The sequence below is a fragment of the Coloeus monedula genome (genome assembly GCF_965178545.1).
Source record: "Coloeus monedula genome assembly, chromosome: 14".
Classification (NCBI taxonomy): Eukaryota; Metazoa; Chordata; class Aves; order Passeriformes; family Corvidae; genus Coloeus; species Coloeus monedula.
Genome location: NC_138794.1, coordinates 20,978,924 through 21,001,810, shown reverse-complemented (window position 1 = coordinate 21,001,810; position 22,887 = coordinate 20,978,924). Strand labels below are relative to the sequence as shown.

The following is a 22,887-nucleotide window of genomic DNA, read 5'->3' as shown; positions in this document are numbered from 1 at the left end:
TCCAATGCTGGAAGTCATGGGTATGGATTTAGCAAGAGGAGGAACCAGCTAACCAAGTAAATGCTGGGCTATGTTAAAGGGATGTCTCTGAGCAGCTTCCAGCACTGCTCCCCACCCCAGTCTTGGGATGACCCCACTAATGTTAATAGCAAGAAATGCAGGGCTGGGAGTGTGGAATCATCATGCCTGGGATGTGTTTTGGGGAGGGACACAGCCACATCACTGGCAAGGCACTGGGATGGTCTCACCTGGAAGATCATAGAATCCTAGGTTTGGGTCAGAAGGGACCTTTATAGGCCTTCAAGTCCAACCTCCTATTGTGAGCAGGGACATCTTCAATTAGATCAGGTTGCTCCAAGCCCTGTCCAATGTGGCCTTGAACGTTTCCACACATGGGATCTCCACCACCTCTCTGAGCAACCTGTATCAGGGTTTCACCACCCACACTGTAAAAATCTTCTTGTATCTAATCTAAATCGATGTTCCTTTAGCTTAAAACAATTTCCCCTTCTATGTGCCTGAGCATGCTGGTTTGGAGACAGGCCTCCAAAACTGTGCATGGAAAAGGAGAGAACTATTCACAGGTGTAGACTCAAAATTAGGTGGAGGCATACAAGAAGAGATGTCTTGGGACAATTTTCAAACAGGACACCAGGAGCAAGAAAGTGGCTGGAAGGATGCTAGGAACAGTACTGAAGGGACTGAGTGAGGCTGGTCTCCAAGTCAGAAGCTGAAACTTGTCCCTTGGGTAAAACATTTGGTCTTTAAGAGAAGATTGGAGAGGAGGCATTCAGCTGGGCCATGTCTGTGCCAGTGCACATGTGTGCTATGTATGTGCTACCCTGCACATTCCACTGGCAGCCTGCAAGGATCAGGAACAAATTTTTCTCCTTTGCTCTGAACTCTGGCAGCTGAGCTATTATCTGATCCTCCTGCAGACTGCTGTGGTTGGAGGCAAAACACAGGGCACAGCATTCTCAGGGACACTCAAGTAATTAAGCATCCCTGCTAGGGCTGGGGTTTCAAACTAATCACTAGGCTTGGGCTTCAGGGAACTTCTCCAGGCCAGAGGGGCAAGAAGGGGGCATGGATGATGGAGCACACCCTAAACAATGTGAAGGTTTAACCCAGTCCCACAAGGATCATTTGCTAGTTCTCTCCAACCTCTGAGGTACTCAGGAGCCTTGATGACTTGTGCTGGGATGGGTGATGTGAGGCTTGGCACTAACCAAAGAGCTTCATTTCCACCAGGTGGGAGACATTAGGGACAGAAGTCAGTGAACACACCCCAGCTTCCCAGGTGAGCAAGCTCCAATTCTGCCCTCCATCAGTCTTTTATCCCTCTTGGTTGCCTCCATCCTGCAAAACTACATTTTTCATAGAATCACAGAATGGTTTGGATTGGAAGGGACATTAAAGCTCATCATGTTCCAATCCCCTGCCATAGGCAGGGACACCTTCCACTAAACCAGGTTGCTCCAAGCCCTGTCCAACCTGGCCTTGGACACTCCCAGGGATCCAGGGGCAGCCACAGCTGCTCTGGGCACCCTGTGCCAGGGCCTCACCACCCTCACAGCCAAGAATTTTTTCCTATCTCATTTAAACCTGCCCTCTTTCAGTTTGAAACCACTGCCTCATCTTGTCACTCCAGGCCCTTGTCCAAAGTCCCTCTGCAGCTCTGTGCCCTGTAAGCACTGGAAGGGGTTTTTAAGGTCTCCCTGGAGTCTTGTCCTCTCCAGGCTGAACAGCCTGAACTCCTTCCGCCTGTCTGCATGGGAGACAGCCCTGTGAGCATCATTTTGGGCAGTGAAGTCCTGTGGAGGGGTAATACAGCCCCAGGCAGAGCCACAACCAGTCAGAGTAGCACAAGGCCGGGGCCACACCAGCTCAGCCCTGACACTGTGCATGAGCTGTTCCCAACAGTGCTAATCCAATTACAAAACAAACTTCCTTCCTTCATTATCAGGACCTGCAGTATGCTAAACCAGCCTGGCAATTATGGAGGGCTTAGTGAGGGACTAGCAACCGGCGATGAATGACAGAGCTGTTTCACTTACTGGGAGGAGGGACACAGAACACAGGCAGTTCGGAAAACACAGGGGATTGCTGGACAAGTGGATTGGGAATTATTACAAACAAAGGTCTTTGGTCAAACCTTATGCTCCCAACAGGGTTAACCTCAAAACCACATAAGGTTGCTCACGCCCTTGTCCCTCCTGGGGATTAGTGTTCTCATGAATGGGGATCCCTGTCACCTCTCTAGCCCTGGTGGATGCCTGCCCTCACCCTCCTCATTCCCAAACAATGCTCACTTCAGTCACAGGATGGCAAAGGCAGCACTAAAATACCCTTTGAAGAGAAATTCAGTTCAAATTTTCTGGGGACCTGCTGTTCACATTCCATCACTGAGGATGCTAGAACTGGAAACATACTTTTGGTGGTCAGGACAAAGGAAGGGGTTATTTCCCTTTATCTGGCATTAGTGAGACCCCACTTGGATACTATTTCCAAGTACATGAAGAGAGTCAGAGAGTCCTGCTGAGGATGGTCAGGGGCAGAACAAGGGAGTTTCACTTCTTTAGCCTGGAGAAGAAGGGGCTCAGGCGGGATGTAACTCCCACAGCAATGATCAAGAGCCACTTTCCTGAAGCACTTGGACACACAGCGGAGCTGCAGGGCAGTCCTGCTGGTCCATGACTGGTTCTGGGGAGCTGGTGCAATGCACACAGGTCTCATTCCTCTCATCCCTGTGCTCAAGCAGGGATGCTCCTGAGATGAAGCCAGGCTGCTTGAGCAAGGTTCCACCAAAAGGCTGCACAGCCAGCACTGGCTCCCAGGCAGTTTGCTCCCTGACACAGTTCCTCAAGAAAACAGCCCCACACTACGTGGGGAGCTGCACGGACACAAGAAGCCTCTTCTTTCCCACTCACAGCCTCCAAGAAGGCAGAGGATCCCCTGTGATGAGCTCTTCACTGGAGCCATCAGGGGACAGCACGGCTGCTAAATAGTACTCAAAACCTTCCAAGTGCAGAAAGGGCACACAGCAGCATCTGTGCAGATTTCTGCATCTCCAGCCCTTCCTGCAGGCTCTGGGAGAAAAGCTCTCTCACTAGACTCACCTCCATCTCCACTGGACAAAATGCCTCCCTGGGATGGAGAGAGGCAGCCAGAACTGCCAGCAGCCAAGTGGGCTGTAAGGAGACACCGACCAACTCAATCCGCTGCCTTTTAAGGAGTGGCAGAGGCTGAGGCATCCTGGAACAAGCTAGCGCAGTTCTGCAGGCTCCCAACCGCGGGGTGCATTCACAGACCACACTGGCCATGCCTCATGGCCCCCACAGCAGCTCAAAACTGTGCAGGGCAGCCACCCCTCAGCTAAGATAGAGTCTGAAAAACCCCAGAGCCTTGGATGGCAGAGTAAGGTTCCTGCAGTGGCTGCAGCGCTCACTCACACAAGGTCCTCACAATCCCATCAATCACCTCAGTCCCCCACAGCAACCAGGAGGAACAGCTTCTTCCTGGCAGCAGGCAGAGGGGAGGGTGATGCTTTTATCACAAAGCCTTCATCAAGCCACTGCTAACTCATCCCACCGATGCCTGAGGGCTTTGCTCCACTTACAGAAAATGTTTTGCTGGTCCAGCAGTGAATTTGCTGCTGTCATTCCCATCCATGGAGCAGAGGGGAAAGGGAATGTGCTGCTGGGGAGCAACAGCAGGATGGAGTTTAGGCTGAAGCACAGATACAGGAAATGTAAGTGCATGGGTACAGGAGCAACACCAGGAACAAGGTTAAAAGGCAAGGTATGCATGAAACAGTACAGAGCACCAGAGAGAACTTCAGCCAAAAAAAGAGGAGCAAGCTGGCCCAAAGACAAGGTGTCAGGAAGACAAAGAACAGGACTGGAGCCAGTAAATTCTCAGAGGAGATCAGGAGCTCTCTGAAATTCAGGGATTTTGCCTAAGATTTACGAGAGATGAAGGAAAACAAGGCGGCAAAAGATCCCAAAGAGCACCCCCTTCTATAGGGAGTAACAGGCAAGTCCAAAATCAGCTCATCACTGCCCACAAAGGGTCTCAAAGATATGGCAAGGACATGACCACCAGCATCCTTTGTCCCCTGTGTCTCAGAGGAGTGAACTGGCTGGACGGGCATGCTGATGTCAGTGTACACAAGGGAGCAGGGAAAATCAATTCACTTAAAAGCTTCCGGCTGTTCTGCCACACTGATCCCCCACCTGCGGTGGGATGTGGGCACACAGTCCCATGGAGCAGGAGGCAACCATGCACCGCTTTATTAGGCAGTGGTGCTGCACACACAGCCGAGGCTGGTCACTATTTACATTTGGCAAAGGATGGCAGTGAGTACTGAGCACCGGTGCAGGTGAGGGCAGCCTGCCTGGGCCCCTGCGTGCCTCGCTGGCCCCAGGGAGGTTCTGCTCACCCCTGCCAGCCTTCTTACCTGTGGGCACAGCCATTTTGTCTCTCATGGGCACCCTCATGGAGGCACCTCAGGCCTGCTACCAGATGATTTATCCCCGTACTCACATACACTGCCCCTCCTCCCTGGACTCTCCAAGGTCCCAGCCCCAGTCCTGGCATCCCAAGCTCTGCCTGGAGGCAGGTGTGGACAGCCGGCGAGCCCCGCTCAGCTCTTCGCATAGGGGGTCCTTCCAGTGCCGTGCCAGCAGGCAAACCAGTGCATGGGAGCCCCTAGAAGAGCAGGACAAGGGGCCTGGCTGCAGCAATCCCCAACAGCACTGGCCGTGCCCAGCGAGCTGCTTGTGGGCTGACGGTCTGGAGCCCATCCTCATCACGGTGGCGCTCAGCCCTGCAGATGGGCCAGTTTTGGGTGCACCCAGCCTTAAGCCTGGCTCGTGGGGGTGAGTACTATAGGGTACGGATGGCCACTGGGTAAAGCAAGGACATGTGCTCAGCCCCCTTGATGGGCAGCTTGCGGCTGGCGTAGTGATGGATGATCTCCGGCACGCTGTCGAAGGGCGGGCTGTGCTGACCCAGCACGTACTTGTTTTCCTGCGTCCGGGACAGTTTCATGTGCATGAAGCCCTGGCTGCTCCTGCAAGGACAGATCAAGACAGGGTTAGGGGGTACAGTTGGCCCCAGCCTCCCCTCAGCTCCTGACCCCCCGACAACAGGCAGTTTGCCTCTGCAGCTGAGGGGGACACTGCTGGCTCCTCTCTGCAGCCATGGCCCTGCCTGCACCATCCTGCTCCTGGCTGACTCCAACAAAGCCCACAGAGCAAAGGAGGGACATGGCCAACCACACTGCACTGTGACCCTTTGGGGAGCACGGCCATGCAACGGGGTGTGCAGGACCCATCTGGGGTGTGTGTGGGCAGGAAAGACATCACAGAGGCAAGGGCAGCAGGGGCACTTGCTGTAGGGTCATGGAGGGGTAGTGGCTTTTGCTCCTTGCATGTGACAATGCCCCTTTTGCAACCACTGGCTCTCACAGGAGCCCCTCAGCTCCCAGGACTTCAGCTCCCAGATCTCCAGCCTTGCCATGGCAAACCAGGTTTTTTTCCTGTGGCCCACAGCCGAAGGATTTTCTCCTTCCCCCTCTCCCCACTCCACCGCTGCAGGCTCCATAAAATCCACTCAGCGTAGTGAGGCCATTTCCCAGCACAGCACGGGCACCAAGCCACGCCAAGCTGTGCAGGCAGATCCTGCCACAAATGCTGATTCCAAGTGGCGGACTAATGGCCCTGTTGCTATTAATTTGCGTCTCCGAGGAGAGCCACAGCCTGTCTGCAGCGTCTGGAATGCACATTACGGCAAAATATTGATGACTTAAAAGCAGACAGGACCTCATCAGTGATGCTGAGCCGCTTCTAGTGCTGCACAGCCTGGCCCCATCCCCCCAGCTGGAGATGGGCCATAATGGACAGCCCAGCTGCATTACTAGAATGGGTTTGAAATCCATTTAGAGACAGAAGCAAAGAGCCAGCTGTCCTGAGAGTCAGCTACAGCCCCCCACCAGGGGCCGAGGAAAAGCAATAGCTTGGCCGTGTCCTGTGTCCCTGTGGCAGGGAACCGGAGCACTGCCACATGGGACCATGGAGAGATGATACTGGTTGTGTTTTGCCCAAATTGCTCCACAGGTCTTTGTCACAAGCTCAGGGATGCAATGAGATCGCATCCCTGGAGCGATGACTGAGGGAACAGGCTGCAAACACCAGCAGCCAGGACAAGGGGTGGGTGGTGCTCCTGCTGAGCACCTTTACAGGCACAAGGAAGGACCCAAAGCTTTGCAGTGTGGCCTCAGCCACTCTCATGGAGGCACAAACTAGGAGGGACCCACTCTCCAAGCATCTGAGGCAATGACATGACCCTGTCCATGACAGGCAGTGGGGGACCAGCCAGGACTGTCACGGCAAGGTTAAATCCTTCCAGCTACCTGACCTCCTCCTGGCTGCTCTCTCTTGTGCATATTTTCCTTTAAAGAAACACCAAAGAACTTCAGGTCAGCATTGGAATGCTTTTCAGACCATCTCCTTGGCTGTGCCTCCTTCCTCAAGGAAAAAAAAAAACCAAAGTTAAAAAAAAATAATAGAGAGAGCTGCAGACAGCCAGCTTACAGCTCTATAAAAAGCATCCCAGAGGATTTTTCCTTGAACAGGCTCTACAGAGAAAGGCAATGGAGTAAAAATCCTGCTCTCAGGGCTGTGAGTTCTCCGCAAACTCTGCAAGGAAGGCAATGCCCGAGCAACTCCTGGATGGACTGGAGAAGGTGGGTGTGACTGCTGCACACCGTGCCATCTGAGAGGAGGATTTTGCCATAAAGCTAAGGATGGTGGCAAGAAGTAAGGGAAAAAACACTAAGAAACAGGTGACTGGCTTGTGGAGAGGTGATGGAAAGCCACCTTTGGTGATGGAATGGCACCTCCCAGGCTCTCCAACACACGTGCTGACTAATGCCACTCACAAAGTGATGGTGAGACCTCTCACAGCCTCAAATGCAGCTCACCAACCAGAATAAGCTGTTGCTCCAAAACGGCTCACAAGCTAGGGCAAGGAAAAAGCACTGAGAAAACTAAAGCATCAGTAAAAATTCTGACAAAAAAAAAAAAGGGAAAGGAGGGAACTCTTCCAGAAGGGTTTGTTGGATGATCTGAAATCTCTATGTGGAGAAGGAAGAAAGAGTATTTTCAGCGGAACTCCTGCCCTGGTTTGGTGCTGAAGGCAACAAAAAGAGTGAAAAAAAATATGGAGAGAGACAGAGCAATCTAATTCACAATTGTGCCACTGGGAAATAAACAGAAGGCTGAAATCTGCAGGGAGCAGTGCAGGTAGAGAGACCACTGGGGAAACCCAAACTGTACTGTGAAAAGTGTAGGGTTACAGGGCCTGTTGTTGGGCAGAGACAGCTGAAGTGCTCCATAAATACTTGTTTCCCATCTGGCAGGAACAGAGCTAATATAGCTGTCCAGCAGAAGAGCAAGAAGGTATTTGCTCATCCATCATCATCTTCAGAAAGTAACAGCTTTGATTTTCACACTGCCCCAAGAGCCAGGAAAGAGCTGGATGAGGAGCTGTGGGCAGTTCCCCCCTGTCAGAACACATGCAAAGATGCTTCATGCAATTTTGGCATTCAGGGAATCTGGAAAACTGGGGAGTATGTAAAGATTCCCCAAAAAACCCCAAGCATAAACCAAGCTGTGCTGTGGGGATGAGGTTTCCCTACTGGCAAATCAGAGCAGGGTAAAGCCCTCTCTACAGCTGAGCAATGGATCTGTGGGCTGGGGAGGCAAGGATGGGTACCCCCATTTCCATCAACAATGGGCTCGCACCAACTTTCTTTTCCCATGAAACTAAGCTACAAAAAAAGGGGGAACAAGAAGGCAGAGCTGGAAGCTGTAACCAGACACATTTGACTGGGCACTGAGGCACATCATTTGATCCATCTAAGGGATTGTTAGCACTGCCAAGGAAGAGCAGTGGGCCTCCAGATCTCCAAGCCTTCCTGAGAGATGTTTTTGCCAGACATCAAACCAGAAACCTGTGCCACACCACAGAAAAGTGTGGACTTCATACTGCAGCCATTTCTGACCACCCATGGTGATCTCATAATTACCCAATTAGCATGGGCACAATTCACTTGGGGCACCCACCTATGGCACCGGGTCACCTCTGCTGTGGGTCCACACCCCCCCAGCCCCACCAGGTTCACTCACTTCAAGGAGAGGGAGAAGTCATTCTTGCTGGTCTCGCTGTTGCGCACCAGGTAACTGGCCTCCTTGCACAGCCTCAGCAGTGTCTCTGCGTCTGTCCGGCTGATGGCTCCGTGGTACCAGCTGGAGGGGAGAGGGATGGGCTGTGCTGGGCACAGAGCAGACACCATAGGAAGGGCTGTGCCCTGGGGCAGCAGCAGTGCCAGCCCCGGCACCTCCCCGGGGACTGCAGCCACATTCAGGAAGAGGGAAGAGGGTGGCACCACTGGGGCTGGGAGACAAGGGGCAGGGACAAACAGGCTGAAGTGTGGGGACAAGGAAGAAAGAAAGAAGCAAGTCTGCCCCAGGGCTCCTCATGGTGTGACCACAGGGCTTCCTAGTGCAGGTGGAGGGGTTGGGCAGCCACTCTGGGCAGGCAGGACTCACCATTGGCTCTCCAGGGGCAGGGCAGGGTCAATCCTCTCCCCAACAAAGGGGCCAGGCTCAGTGGTCAGCGTCTTTGTGCTCTTGAGGCTGCTGGAGCCATGCCTGAGGGCAGCCCTGGCCTTCTCCTCCCTGCAGGGCGAGGTGCGGCCATACCCCAGCCCCTCCGTTGGACCTGCAAAACAGACATGCATCACAGGCTGGGATCCTAACTTTCTCCAGCAGGAAGAGCCAGAGCCACTTACATCACGCTGGGTCCCCTCACAGTGCCCCATCCCCCTGCTCTAAGCAAGAGCAGGGCAGCTCTTGGGCTGCTGATCACTGCAGTGCCCAGGCTGGGTCCCCACATGCCAGGCCTGGAGCCAGTAGCTGAACCCATGGAAGATATTTCCAGGGAGGTTTCAAAAGCTCAGGAGGTTTTGCTAATGCAAAAACACATTCGGTGGCTGTGGTAGAGAGTTAAGTGAGATGCAGCAAGAAGAGGTTCCCGAATCTCAGAGGAAAAAATTAGATTTAAAAAAAAGAAGAGGGGATAGATGGAGCTAAAGGAAGCAGTCAGTTTGGAACCAATGGACACATTTCTGCTGGCACAAATAAACATGGGGCGAAAAAACAATTCCCTGAGGTGGGAAGGGGATATTTTGACTGCAGACACCTCCCCGGGCACTGCCACTTGCCTGTCACCAGCCCAGCCATGGCCACGAGCATGGGTGATTGACCAAGCCATGCCCTGGGGACCTGGCCTCCCACCGCCTGTTATTTCCATGCAGGATGATTTCAGCATTAACAATATTGTTTCTCCCTCCTCCCAAGAGTTCATTATTGCTCCCTGTACTGCCAACCCCCTTGCACAAATTACTTATCGATCAGGCAGAGCTGCCACAGTGTGGGGCTGCCAGGGGCTGATACCATGGCAGCACAGTCACCCCAGAGGTGGCCGAGCCCAGGAATCACAGCTCCCAGGACTACTGGAATGCCCCAGACAGGACAACTTCTCTCTATGCTTCCTGGCTGCTGGAGGGGGAGGCAAAAAATAGCCAGAGGGATGTTTTCCTCTCTAGCAGGGCATCCTCTAAGGCAGGATGTTTGAGTGACACCTTGTCCACACGCTATGCAGGTGAGCAGGACTCCAGCTCCCCCAGCACTGCAAGGAGGGGAAGGCAGCCAAAAGCAAACCCAGCCAAAACCCTCTGCAGCTTAGCATGGCTTAAACCACCATAAGCAGCAGCTCAGGGAGGAGGTACTCAGCACTACGACTTGACAAGCCCTGCCTCTGCGGTGCTCTGGCTTTTCACTAACCATGCTCGCCTTTGTACATCACGCCCAGGCTTCAATTTCAACTCATCACCTTAAAAAATTGGGGCAATTGTTAAAAGCTAGACAATCAAACAGCCCAAGTGTTTGCTGGCGGCACAAAGTCATTGCGTTACAGGCTCAAAAGTAATGCATTGCACCTGTCAAGAGGGAGGCAGAGGCATGTGCATGATTAAACAGGATATTAAAAACAAGCCCTTAGGAGGAAGAAGACATCCTTCAAGACGTTCAAGTCACCCCAAGACACGGGAAGTAGAAAATGAGACAAAACTCTGGCAAGATAAACTTAACATAACAAAGCAAGGCAAGTCAGAGAGAAAAAAGAGACTCTGTGTTGCTAAATCCAGGAAAAATGACAAACTGATGTATTCATCAGGAGCAAGATGCATGTCAGAGTGACTGTGGGCATAATAAATGATGGGGGAAAAGAAGAGGCTGCATAGCAAAGAGATTAATTTTTCTTGACACGTGCATTCATTGCAGGAAGAGGATCAGAAAGTTCCCACCTGTCAAGACCTTTCTTCTTGAGAACTGATCTCAGCCTGCAGCATCCCTTCGGTTTTGGGAAGTCCCCAACAAAGCCCTCAGAGCAGCCACTTCATTCTCAAGTGCCCCCACCATCAGCACCAAAACAAGCCATCACCTGCAGCCTGTGCTCAAACCCACCCGGGAAGCAGCAAAGGCCACTCTGGCTTTATCTTATGAAGCTCTGCAGGGATCTGGGTAACTGCAGATAAGGAAATCAGGTATCTGTACCTGGCATGTTGCAGTGCCCACCTGGGCAGTGTTAGTGGGGAAGGCACGGCATGCCACTGCACAAGAAAGGGCACAGCTTGCATCCCAGTTCCCCACTGCTAACAACTCAGTCATGGCTCTCCACAAAATCCCCCCACCTACTGCTCTTGGCAAAATCCTAATTCACCACAGCATAAGAGCAAGGTCCTTAAAATATCAATAAAGGGTTAAAAGAGAAGCAGCAATATTTGGCTTTCATAAGTGAGACTGCCAGCAACATCCAAAGGGGATTTACCCAGGGGCTCTGTGCTCAGCACACACAAAAAAGGCTTCACAACAAGGCAAACCTGAGATGACAAAGTGTACCTGGGAGATTTGGCTGCTCAGGATAGCAAAAGCAAGAGTGGAGAATCCACAGGGACCTCCTGACACTAACAGCAAGGTAATAAAACAGCAGAGGAAATGGAGCAGTGCTAAATGATGAAGAGGGGAAAAAATCAGCCCCATCTTCAGCACTGGGATCTGAATTAGCTGCTAGCACACCTGTAAGGGACCTGGGTATTAAAAGTCGCAAGAAAACATCAGCTAAATACTCAGTGCAATTGTCAAGAAGACCTTAAAAGCAGCCATCAAATGTTGGGAATTTGGAGGCAAAGAGGAGAGAACAAAAGGGACAGTAATGACTCCGCCACAGAATAATCCCCCGCAGCAGCTCCACTGCTGCAAAGAGCTGGTGCCTGTTCGTAGCAGGAAGGTGCAGCAGGACAAACACCTGGTGTCCAGCACATGACAACTGAGGGGGCCAGGAGGAGCTGCAGGAGGGCAGAGGAGGAGGGTCGTGTCTGGCAGTGCACTGGGCAAGCTCCGAGGCATCGCAGTGGGCCAGGGTCACAGCAAGCACTGGCCACAGCCCCCCTGGACACACCGCTGTCACGCGAGACCCACCATTGGCGTCTTCGTAGCTGTGCTGGCCGTGCTGCAGAGGGATGGGGGCACCAGCCTCCCCATCCGGGGGGCTTTCACCGCTGTCGAGCTGTCCCACCGGTGGGGGCCATGGCAGGTCTTTAATGACCTTGATTTCAACTGGATGGGGGGTGGGGAGGGTGTGGGAAAGAGAGAGAAAGAGACAGAAAGAAAGGGCTTAGAAAAAACCATCAGCAACACCAGAGGTCCATGGAGAAGGAGAGCAGTTGTGGGGGGAAAGACCTGAGGACTAAATTCCCAGGAGCCCTACACCAGCTTGGCCATCTCATCCCCTCCATAGCACCAAGCAAGGACAGGCCTGAGGTGGGGCACATTCCCAATGGAGAGACCCTGCTCCTCCATCAGGTTTTCCAGCCAACCCTCTCTAGAGTATGGGGGAGCCTGCAATCACCCTATTCCACATACTTGTCTGGGGGCCTTGGCCGAACATTCCATTGCCATCTGTCCTGCCTGTCTTGCCCTAGGTGTCTCCCAGCCACCCACAGCGTCCACATTCCCCTGCCACGCAGCAGTGGGCTGCAGCCTTGTGCCAGTACCAGCTGCCCATCAGCAGGGGTCCCATGGACCCCCAAAGGGGGAATGGGACAGCAGAGATATTTTGGCATCACTGGAGAGAAAAAACACCCCACGAGACACAGCAGGACCTGCTCTGGCTTCAGAAAAAAACAGGCAGCAGGTCCCAGCGTGGCCCAGGGAACAGCAGCCTGACTCCCTTGGGACTTGGAACAGGCCTGAAGCACACTGGGCAGTGCTCACATGCATCCACATGTGAGCCAGACCTGTGAACACACCACCTCCACCCAGGGATATCAAGCAAGGTGGCTCATCCAGAGCACGGACACTGAAACACAAACCCAGCCCAGCAGTACACACTGTTCCAAGATGGAGCCCGACATGCCGAATCCTCAGAACAGGGTGCTGGGGGACCTGGTGGCCCCAAGCACAAGTAGGCACTGTGGCGCTGAGCCCAGCACACCCATCTCCAGCTCGCAGTGCCCAAACCCAAAAGGTGAACCACTCTCCAACCTCAAATTTTCACATCTCTCTCTGCCATCATCTCCACACAGTGCCACCAGCCTGAGCACCCTCAGTGCCAACTGCAGCACAGACACACAATGCTGCAATTAAAATGCATCCTAGATAAGAGCGTGGCAATTAGCCAGCACTGGCAAGGAGCCAGCGCTAATGCACAGCATGGATTTCCTCATTACCAAACACAAACACAATCGATCTCGCAGCACAGATAAATAGGTCAGGGGGCTGGACGAAGCCTGGACGAAGGCTCCTTGGGCATCCTCCTGCCCTGAGGATGGAGGTATCTGCTTGAGCCCAGGGTTGAACCGACCCCAGTAACCCAAGGTTGGGGGTGCTAATTTGCACCAGAGGCTGTGATTGGTCAGAGCAGGGAAGAGGCAACAGGAGACAGGTGTTGGACAGATGACCAAGGCAGCTCTATCCATCACTCTGTCCAGCCTGGCTCCCTGCTCAGACAAACAGCTTTTGCAAGAACACAAGCGCTCCCTGAGCCATGGAAATGCAGAGGCCAACATTACTGACCCCAAGGATCCAGTTTCACAAAAAGTGTTGTTTGCTTTATGGCTGCTCCCATCACTTACCTGCAAAGGCTTTGGAGATCCGCTCCTTCTTCCACTCCCAGGGCTGGTCATATTCCTCTGGCGGCCGCTCATCATCCTCGGGCAGCCGGGACTCCCTGGGCCGGGGGCAAGCTGGGCAGTCACTGTCCATGTCCAGCACAGGCTCATAAGGAGTGTCGTAGAGGTGCAGCGGCCGGGCGGGAGCCTCCCGTAAGCCCTTCTGGCGGATCTCTAGCAGGAGAAGAGGGAAAAGACCATGAGCCTGCTGCCCAACACAGCCATGGTCCCCAAAACCGTGGTAGATGACAGGGCTCAATGTCACCCATGGGTAAAATGGGATAGGGAGCATCAGCAGAGGAGGAGACAGCAAGCAGCTGCCAGAAGTGGGAGAGCTGCTCGGCAGCACCAAGATCCCCACAGTACCACACCCCCCCTCCTGGGCAGCCCGGCAAAACGGGGTCAGTGGGGACAGAGTACCCCCCAAGCCTGATTTCCTGCAAGCAGTGAGGCTGGGTTTCTCCCCTGGAGACCCAGAGTGGCCAGTTTAATAAAACGCCCTTCCCTCAAGCAAAAACACAGTCTCTCCCACAGGCACAAGCAGCGTCTCCACTGTTTGCTGGTTTTTCCAAGAAATATAATGGTCTACTTCAAAAAGCCACATGAGCTTTCCAGAAACCACTCGCTCCATGAAAACCACAAAGCAGAGCCAGAGCCTGGAGCACACAAGCCACCATGGTGACTCTGAGCACTGCCTTCAGGAGCACATGCTCCCAGCTTGCCAGTTTTCCAGCCCCAGACAGGCCCACAGGGGACCCTGCTGCTGCAGCAGACACAGCATGTTCTGGCCCAGTCCTAATTGAATTAAATAGGTCCCACATCCATCTTACTTTTAAGCCAGATGCATGCAATGTCAGGTCCCTCCTGGCTCAGCCTGGCAACTGGGAGTCCTGGGGGACAGCATCGCAGGGAGAGATGTGCCTGTAGTGCTCAGACAGTCTTTGAGTGCTCTGGCAAACCCAGAGCACAAGGCTGAAGCTGGGAAAATTTGCCTGTAAAATGGCTGTCCCCACCACAGCCATTGCCATGGTTTGCCTTTTCTGGGGGAGCCAATGCTGTCACAGGCTGCAAGGAACAGAGTACAGCGGCCACCAAACTTGGGGACCAGAGGTGTAAAGAGTGGCCTTTGCATGAAGCCTTCCACCTTACCAGCCATCATCTTCTGGGCTTCATACGGCTCCATATATCCGTCATTCTCCATCACCTTCTCCAGCCCTGCCTGGCTTCCTGCCACCTGTGCCGCATCAAAGGGATCTGCGTAGTCCTCCAGGACAGCCAGCTGGAAGAGGGGAAGATTAGGAAAAGGGTTAGGGCATTCTCTGCCTTTACTGGGAGGTGGAAGGCAGAGCTCCCCACGAGCTCTTCCAGCAGCAGCCAGAGCGGCCACTGACAGCCCAAACCTGCATCATGGCAGCCCTGCAGAGCAGGTGCTGGCAGCTGACAGCTTTCCAGGCACCGGCACTCAGCCATGGAAACGCTCCAGCCTTTGTCCCAAAAGCTGGGATGGAGCCAAGCAGAGCAGAAGGCAGACCTGCCCCTCCCTCACCATCAGGCTCAGCACTGTCAGCACCCACACACATGTCCTGGCCGGGTCCCCACTGCGGCGCAGGGCTGCCAGCAGTGCCATACCCTCCATGGCACACAGATGCTCTCCTGCACACAGCCACATTTCCTTTCCCAAGGTGGAGAAGGGGCACAGATCCCAAAAGAGGGGTGTCAGCTGGCACTGGCATGACTAGGAACTTGCTGGTTATTTTCCAGGGCTCCTGTGCACTCATTTGAAGATATTTTCTAACAAAAGGGCTAAGAACAGCCTATGGCTTCCTCTCCACTCCTTCCCAGGCCTCCACAGCATCCCCAGACACATCCTAAGTTAAGTAAGACAAGATAGAGCCTTCCTCCAGGAAGCAGAACCAGGAGCTTCTCAAGTGCCATGTCACAGGGTCAGCACTAAATTCCTGAGATTTGCACTTACTAGTGAGAAGGAGAGGATCCTGCAGTAGGATATGGGGCATGTCCCAGAGCTCAATCCCCTCCAGCACTGGAACCACATGCCTGCTCTAGCACCTCAGCAGCTTCCCAGCCAGAGCACTCCATCACACAACACTGCAGTCCCCAGGAAGCCTGGAGCTGTACATCCCACCCTCCAGCCACACAGCCTGCTCCCAAAGTAGGGCCAGGCAATATTTCCAGCAGCAATTAAGTGTACCCAAGCACCTTACCAGGGTCTGCTCACCTACCAGGATGCAAACCCCTGGCTTGGGGGGGTTTGCTACCACAACATGGGCTATGGAGATGTCCCACAGCAAGGACCAAATGTCCCAAGCATGGTGTGGCAGCTGTCTAATCCCACCCAGTGTCAGGCTCCATCATCACCACTACACACTGCCCCTGCTCCTGGCCAGCCACAGAGACCACGGCTGCTCACACATTCCTCTGCAGCTCCAATAACCGGCTTAAAACAAAAACACTTCTCCCTCCTTCCTGTGCAAAACGCCCAACAATGGCCTGTAACAGCAAAACCCAGCAGGAAAAGGGAACAGGAACTGGAACTGTAAACACCTCCGTGCAGTCCCAAGACTTGGCATCCCTATGAGCTACAGGAGGCACATTGCTCTCTGCACCTGGCTCACCACCTCCTCCCTAAATGTCCCACTTCCATGGGCAGCCAATGCATGGGGAACTGGGTCAGCCCTCCAAGCCTGGTCCCTCCATGCCAGGGCATGAGCGAGTAGCTGATCATCCTCAGACCAAATCCCAACCGCCCCAGAGTAAAATAGGGTTCAAACATGGGAGCTGCAGATGCTCTCACTCCTTGGCAAGGCAGCAGAGGACAGACAGTGTCAGAGTACTGTCTCCACCCCAGGCATGGGGCAGAGAGCCAGGACAGGGCAGCAGGAGCAGCCAGCCCCTGGCTTTGCAATCTGCTCTTACCTCCATCATCCAAGGGGTGACATGGCATTGCTCAGGCCCTGTCAGGCACTGGGGACATGAAGAGGCAGGGCTGAGCCCAGGGGTCTGCAGCCCTTTGCTTGCCACCACCAGGGCAAAATTCCCCAGGGCAAATGCAAGTCGCTGGTGACCTTTACAGCTGCTTGGTCAACCAGGACCTGCTTCCCACTTGCTGTCTGCGAGATCTCAGTGAAGCCGCTCCAAACAGCCGGGAGATCCCACGGCCTCTCCCATGCCTCGAAAGCTGCACAGAGCTCCTGCTGCACCTCCACATCTGTGACAGTCCTGTGACAGCAGCAGCATCTTCACACACGTGCTCGTGACAATAGAGGCATGGGCATGCTGGCAGTGTCCCCACACACACAAATGCACTGGCTTGACAGGCAGGGTGGGTGGACGGGCAGTGCCATGTCCAATGCTCACCCTGTGCAGAGCTCTCATGGCTCCAAGCATGCTGGGGAGCTGTGAAATGCAGTCTGCTGACCCTCCTGGGGTTAGCTGTCTGTTCCTCTGGCCCCAAGCCCAACCTGACCACATTTAGACCTGCCACAAACCACATTTCCTAGACAAGCGCAGACCCAGTCCTGGACCCTCCCTCTGCCCCATACACACATAGCAGCTTCAGACAGGGCCGAGAGGCTTCCCTGCATGCAGTGGTCACTGTCATAGAATAATTAAGGCTGGAAAAGACCTCCAAGATCATCAAGCCCAACCTTATTTCCAACTGTATTTCCTCGTGTTTAGGTCTGGCATCCCAGGGGGGAACACACAAGCTCCAGCAGGCTCACAGAGTGGCCTCCACTCAGAAGCCTCCAGGTCTAGAAAGCAGAAGATAGTGGAGAATCCTAACAGGTCACTGTCAAGACCCATAAAACTGGGTATTTTGCCTGCAGAAGGGTGCAGTGGCACTCAGCAGAGATTGTTGACAGAGAATGTGGTTTGCTGGGCTCAGCTTGGATGCAGAGAAAAGGCCTTGGATTAGAGGCAAGCTCCTTGAGTTTGGGGGGAATTTGCCACACTAGTTTGCTTCTCCTCTGCCTCAATCTCCCAACTGTAGGGTGATGAGAACACAAACCCATTTGTTTTTTAAATGGTTAGATATTACAGCAGAGAGCCGCGGAAAAGGTGGGGAGGTAATTACAGCCTCCAGGAGCATCACAACCTCAGGGTGCACAAGCAAGCACACAAAAATGTGCTTGACTGAGGGACTGGAGGCTCCAGCCAGTGCCTGGAATGGGGCAAACAGCAGAGATCATGCAATTACCGGGCACATCCTAATGCCCTCGAACATGAGGCCATATTACAGTTGCTCAGGAAACTGCATCTCTGACATTTCCTAATCTGAGTACTGGACTTGATGAGCCATGCAGGGCTCTCAGCAGCAGCCACAGGGCAAACGGCTGCTCCCCAGAGCAGGAGAGGGCCACAGCCGCTGGCAGGGCAGCTCCCAGGGGTTGCCTAAGCCCCCACACTCTGGTCAAAGGCCAGGCATTTCCATGCTTTGCTCATGTTCCATGTTGCTGAGGGAGCTGCTCACCACCTGCTGATCCCACCACATGGCTATGGAGGCATCTCCTGCTCATACACAGCACAAGCTTTGCTAGACTTGAAATAATTTGGGTGCAAAGCAAAGCCTGACATGCAAAGCCACCATCCCAGGGCAGCTCTTGGTGCAGACCATTCCTTCAGGGAGCAGCCAAGCACCACTGGCACCTGGACACATATCCTGCTTGAGCATGACTGTTTTTCATGTATTTATCTGCCATGGCAATGCAAATCCCAAATCCCTGCTGCAGCACCAAAGCTTGTCTCACTCTATTATACATGCCAACTGTAAGGGAAAAAAAAGAAAGTCAAAACAAAATTAATGCAAAGAACCAGACCATCACTGGGTTCTCGCAATCAAACAGCTTTTATGCTGCCCACTAGTGAAGGTGACAGATCACAGCTCTTCAAGAGCATTCACAGTTCCGACACCAAAGTCCCAGGGCAGAGCTGGGTTCTTTGTCCCATCTTGCCCAGAAACATTCTACCTGCCACCACCTTATGTCACAACAAGATGTTCCACTCTACACAGAGGTTTGCAGAGCATTCCTGGGGAGATCCTCCGCCTTAAAAACAAGTTTCTCACCCTGGAGATAAAGTGCATTTGGGGTCTCCTCAGCAGATTGGTTAAACTGAGCAAACTCATTTCATTCTGTCAGGTGCAAAATTCCTCCAGTTTTACACATCTGGCAGCTTGGCTTTTGGCAGACACTGAAGCCAAACCCAAAACCAAATACAACACTGACCTTCCCAGAAGGGTCTGGTCCACAGCCACATGGGGCACGGCATGCCCAGGCAGGGAGCCTAGGGCTGCACCCGTGGCACAGGAGGAGGGGGACGGACAGCACAGCATCAGCATCGCATAAGATGACTCAGTTCGAGGAGGCTCTCACAGGAAAGACACACACCCAAGAGCTTCCTGACAGGCTGTTCCCACACCCTGCAGCACTGACCCTGCACTCCCAGCAAGAACAGCAGAGACTGGTCCCGGTGGGCACAGGACAAAGATGTCCTCAGGCAGATCCCCAAGCCCATCCTCAAGCACACCTGGGGTGCAGGCAGCAGAAGGTCCCTCATCGCATCTCTCCCCGCTGCATCCCAGTGGCGTTGCTCCTTGTGCCTAATCCAAACACGGCAGGGAAGACATCTCCAGGGTATCCACCTGGCTCAGGTGAACCACACAGGGCCAGTCCATTGTCCACTGCTGTAGGGAAAGGCCTGTCAGACCAAGCAGATCGAGAAGGGCCTGTGCTGTCCGCACCATTTCCAGCAGAGTTTGGAAAGCAGCACGAGTCACTGCAGAGCTCACTCTAATGCAACCCCACAAGATGCTGCAGATCCCACAGAAGGCACAAAGATGAGATGGCTCATGCTACAGCAGCAAGGCATCGTGCAGCCCAGGCAGGAAGGATTCCTGTGCCAAGATGTTCCTGCCCATTCCATTCTCCAGAACTCGCAGGACAGCTACAGCAGGCAGAGGGCTCCCAGGGAACATAGTCAGCCCCCAACCACAACAAATGACACGGTCTCAGCCAAACCACACAATCAGGAACCAGTGACTGCTTTTTCCACTTCTCTCCATCCTCATTGTCCCCACTTGGAAGGACTGCACATTTTATTAAGAGTGATTTTCCCCATCAGTCATTAACAAAAACCCTCTCTGCTCCAGCAGCTTTGTCTGTACACAGAATTGTATTTCTCCTTTATCTCCAGCATCAACACAATCCAAGGGGTCTGCAGTCCCAGTCCCTGCAGCAGGTAGGGAACAGTGCCCAGAGCCTCTTCCTAAGTGTGTGAGCACTGAGTCCCCTGCACAACCATAATCTCAGCAGAGGCTCCAGCCCAGCTCCAGCATCCCTTCCCTGTTCCAGGACAGCTTGACATCACCAAGAGCAAGGGTCACAAGCAGCAGGAAACCCCCACCAGGCACTTCCATCCTCCTGTACCACCTCCAGGAAGTGCCACCATGATGTTGGAGCAGCTGGGGAACCCACTGCTCAGCCCAGTGCCAAGGCTAGCAGATGAGAGCTGCAAAGGGCATTTCAGCCCAACAGAGTTGCTCCACATGGTGGATGCTCCCTGGCTCCTCTAGGAAAACTGTATTAATGGACAGCTGCAAGCACTATCCAATATTTCCACTTTTATTCCAGTTTCACCCAGGCTCTGGAGCTCTGTCTGTGTCCATCATGTACCAGAGCCCTAAAGAATTAGAAGCCTCCTCCCTACAGTAGTACGCAGGAGACTAGCAGTAATCTAATCACCGCCTATCTTGGATAAATGAAGGGTCTTCTTCAGCCTAGCGCTGTTAGCACAGTTTCCCCAAACGTATTCCAGCTTCTGACTTTTCTCTAAACTTCCCAGATTCTCCCCAGCCTTTGGACCCCCAAGCAGCCTGGCTGTATCTGTCAGCAGTCCCTGCTTCCCACAACTCTGGCTCAGCCCTTTGCACATCACAGCCTGAGTCCACACGCTCCTGCTCCTGCTCTGATCCCGCAACGCATGCTCCAGAGGAAAAAACCATCCAGACTGCCTCAGCAAACCACAGCACCGTGGTGGCACCTCTGGTCCCTGCTACCAGTGCCATCCTCCTCATCCTCCTCTGCTGCCTGCAGCAGCCAGTTTACCCAGCTCAAAAGGGGAGCTCTGGGCCACTCTGGAAATCTCCAAAAAGCAATTAGTCAGTACAAGCAACTTCCCAAGATCCACCGCAACAAGTTTTTCTATCTGCTTAAAACATTCTCTAGCAGATTTTTCCCGGTGCTTATTTCATGGTGCCACCTGGCAGTCCCAGGACCACGGATGTGATCACTGACTGGATCCACGACTCCCTCCGCCAGCCAGATCTGCAATCCCGTCGAGTTCGCCTGACAAGCTCCGTCTTGCAGGCGGCAGCGCTAGCGGGCACTAATTACCCCCTCCTGCCTTTATTTGCGCAGTCCCCGCATCAGACTCTCCGCCAAGAGGGAGGCCCGCAGCCCCGGTTGGGTTTATCCTCCACCAGGCCTTTGTGCCACTCAGAGCCCGTCTCCCCATGGGGAGCTTCTGCCCAGCTCCTACCTCTCACCGGGGATGTTTCTCGCCTCCTTGCCAGCACCGGGAGCGCCAAGCTCTGCTCTCACCCTGGAGAAGCCGGCGGGGGGGCGGCAGACAAAGAGGCGCTGAGGCTCCCTGACAAAGCAGCACGGCATCTCCGGGGGTCCGGCCGCCGCCGCTGGCACGGGCAGCCCGGGCAAGCGGGCAGAGAGAGATCCGCCGGGCATGGAGCGGTGGGAGGCCCAGGGTCACCGGCCCCAGCGTCGGAGGGCACCGCAGACGATCCTGTACTCCTCTGCGAGCGCGCTTCCCGCTGGGGATCATACCTGCCTCCCGCGGGAGCCGGAGGGGAAGCCGGGGCCGCCCCCGTTCCCGCTGACGTGTGCCCGGCATGTCGGTGCTACCAGGGCACAGGGGGGGACGCGACACGAGAGCCCCGTGAAGCCTGGCCGTGGCCCCCTCTCGGTGCTCGAGGATCCTAGCCCTGCTCCTTACTGTGGATGCCAACGGTCTGGCGGAACTACCGAGGGCATCTCCGTGACCGAGGCGCTCAGGCTCCACCTGCCCCTGGGGTCCTGGCCCTGCTCGTCACGGCAGGGGCCGAGGGTCCGGCGTGGTCACTCGGGGCATCCCAAGTGCCGGGATACCGCGGGGAGAGCAGCGGAGCCCCGTGCCCGGTCACTCACCTCCTGCGGCGGCTCGTCGGGCGGCTCGGGGCCGGCCGGGGGCGAGCTGGGGGGGGCGGGCACCAGCGGCGGCGGCGGCGGGGGGCTGGCGGGCACCTTTTCCACCGCCTCCACCTTGATGAGCCGGTGCTTAGGCGAGACATAGCGGGGCCCGTCGGGGGCGGCGGCGGGCGGCGGGCCGCTGTAGGGGTCCTCGAAGTCGCGCTCCTTCTGCAGCCGGTAGGCCGCCACGATGTCGGGCTGGGCGGCGGCCAGCGGCTCGGCCGCGCCCCCGGGCGGTAGGGGCGGCTGCGGCGGCGGCCCGGCGCGGTAGTCGGGCTTGGGCGGCGCGGGTGGTGCGGGCCGGGCGCTGCGGAAGCCCAGGTGCTCGCGGAGCCAGCGGGCCATGGTGCCCACGCACTGCGGGGCTCCGCCGGCCCCCGCCCCGCCGCCGCCGCCGCCGCGCTCCGAGCCGGCCGCTCCGCTCAGCAGCATCGGCGCCGGCGGACTGAGCGCGGCGGCGGGGCCGGGGGGGGGCGCGGGGGAGGCGGCCGGGGGAGGCAGCCAGTGCCACCTGCCGGAGCGCCGGGTGCGGGGCCTCCCCCGCCCCGCCCGCGCCGCGGCCCCGCGCCCGCTCCCCCCGGCACGGCCTCCCCGGCCCGCCTCTCCCGGGGCCCGCCCCGCTCCCCGCCGCCTTCCGCTGCGCCCGGCGCGGCCCTCCCCGGCACTCCGGGCCGCCTCTCGCGCTCGGGCGGCTGCGGGCTCTCGGCTCGCTCTCGGCGGCCTTGGGCCCGATCCGGCCCCGGTGCTGCTCCCAGCCACGCCGGAGCGTCCTCCGGCACCGGGGCAAGGGCCAACGGGGAGGCAGCCGGCGAGGCAGGGGCGATAAAGGTCCCTCGTGGGGTCACAGAATGTCCTGAGCTGGAAGGAGCCCACGAGGGCCATCGAGTCCAACACCTCGGTGCAAACCCCCTGCCTGGGAGGTATTTGGTGGGAGCAGTTCACTCCAGACAGAGACTGAAACACAAGGCTGGTGCTGTGGACCCCCACAAGAAACACTGCAGGAAGGGGTGAGCAGGGACAAGGCAGAGAAGTGCTCGGGAAGAAGGCTGAATTCAAGCTGGATGTGCAGAGACATTGGGGCGAGTGTGCAGGGCTGATCCCCAGCACACGGGCTGGAGGACATCCCCTGGGATGCAGTGGGAATGTGGCACTGGGAGCAGTGTGTTGGAGCATGGCAGCAGAGCCCGAGGCCGCTGCAGCAGCAAAGAACATGCTAACACACGTTCTGACTGCTCCCCCCGGACACACAGCCATCACCAGCCTGACCACCCCCCTCAGCTCACCCACCATGGAGACTGCTTCCCTGGGCTCTCCAATGCCCCAGCAGCCCTG

General features: G+C 55.4%; 1 protein-coding gene across 2 annotated transcripts; it reads right to left on the bottom strand.

Annotated features, from left to right (window-relative positions):
• Window positions 1–2,824: 2,824 nt before the first annotated feature.
• Window positions 2,825–21,987, bottom strand: LOC309578078 (SH2 domain-containing adapter protein F-like; the record flags this gene model as incomplete). Of its 2 annotated transcripts, XM_082290442.1 has the most annotated exons (7): window positions 2,825–5,074; window positions 8,193–8,312; window positions 8,616–8,787; window positions 11,607–11,744; window positions 13,262–13,471; window positions 14,447–14,576; window positions 21,514–21,987. In XM_082290442.1, 7 exons carry the CDS (start codon window positions 21,985–21,987, stop codon window positions 4,888–4,890), a joined length of 1,431 nt encoding a protein of 476 aa, XP_082146568.1. In that variant the 3' UTR covers window positions 2,825–4,887. The 2 variants fall into 2 exon arrangements, with proteins under 2 accessions (XP_082146568.1, XP_082146569.1); XM_082290443.1 differs by lacking the exon at window positions 11,607–11,744.
• Window positions 21,988–22,887: the final 900 nt, after the last annotated feature.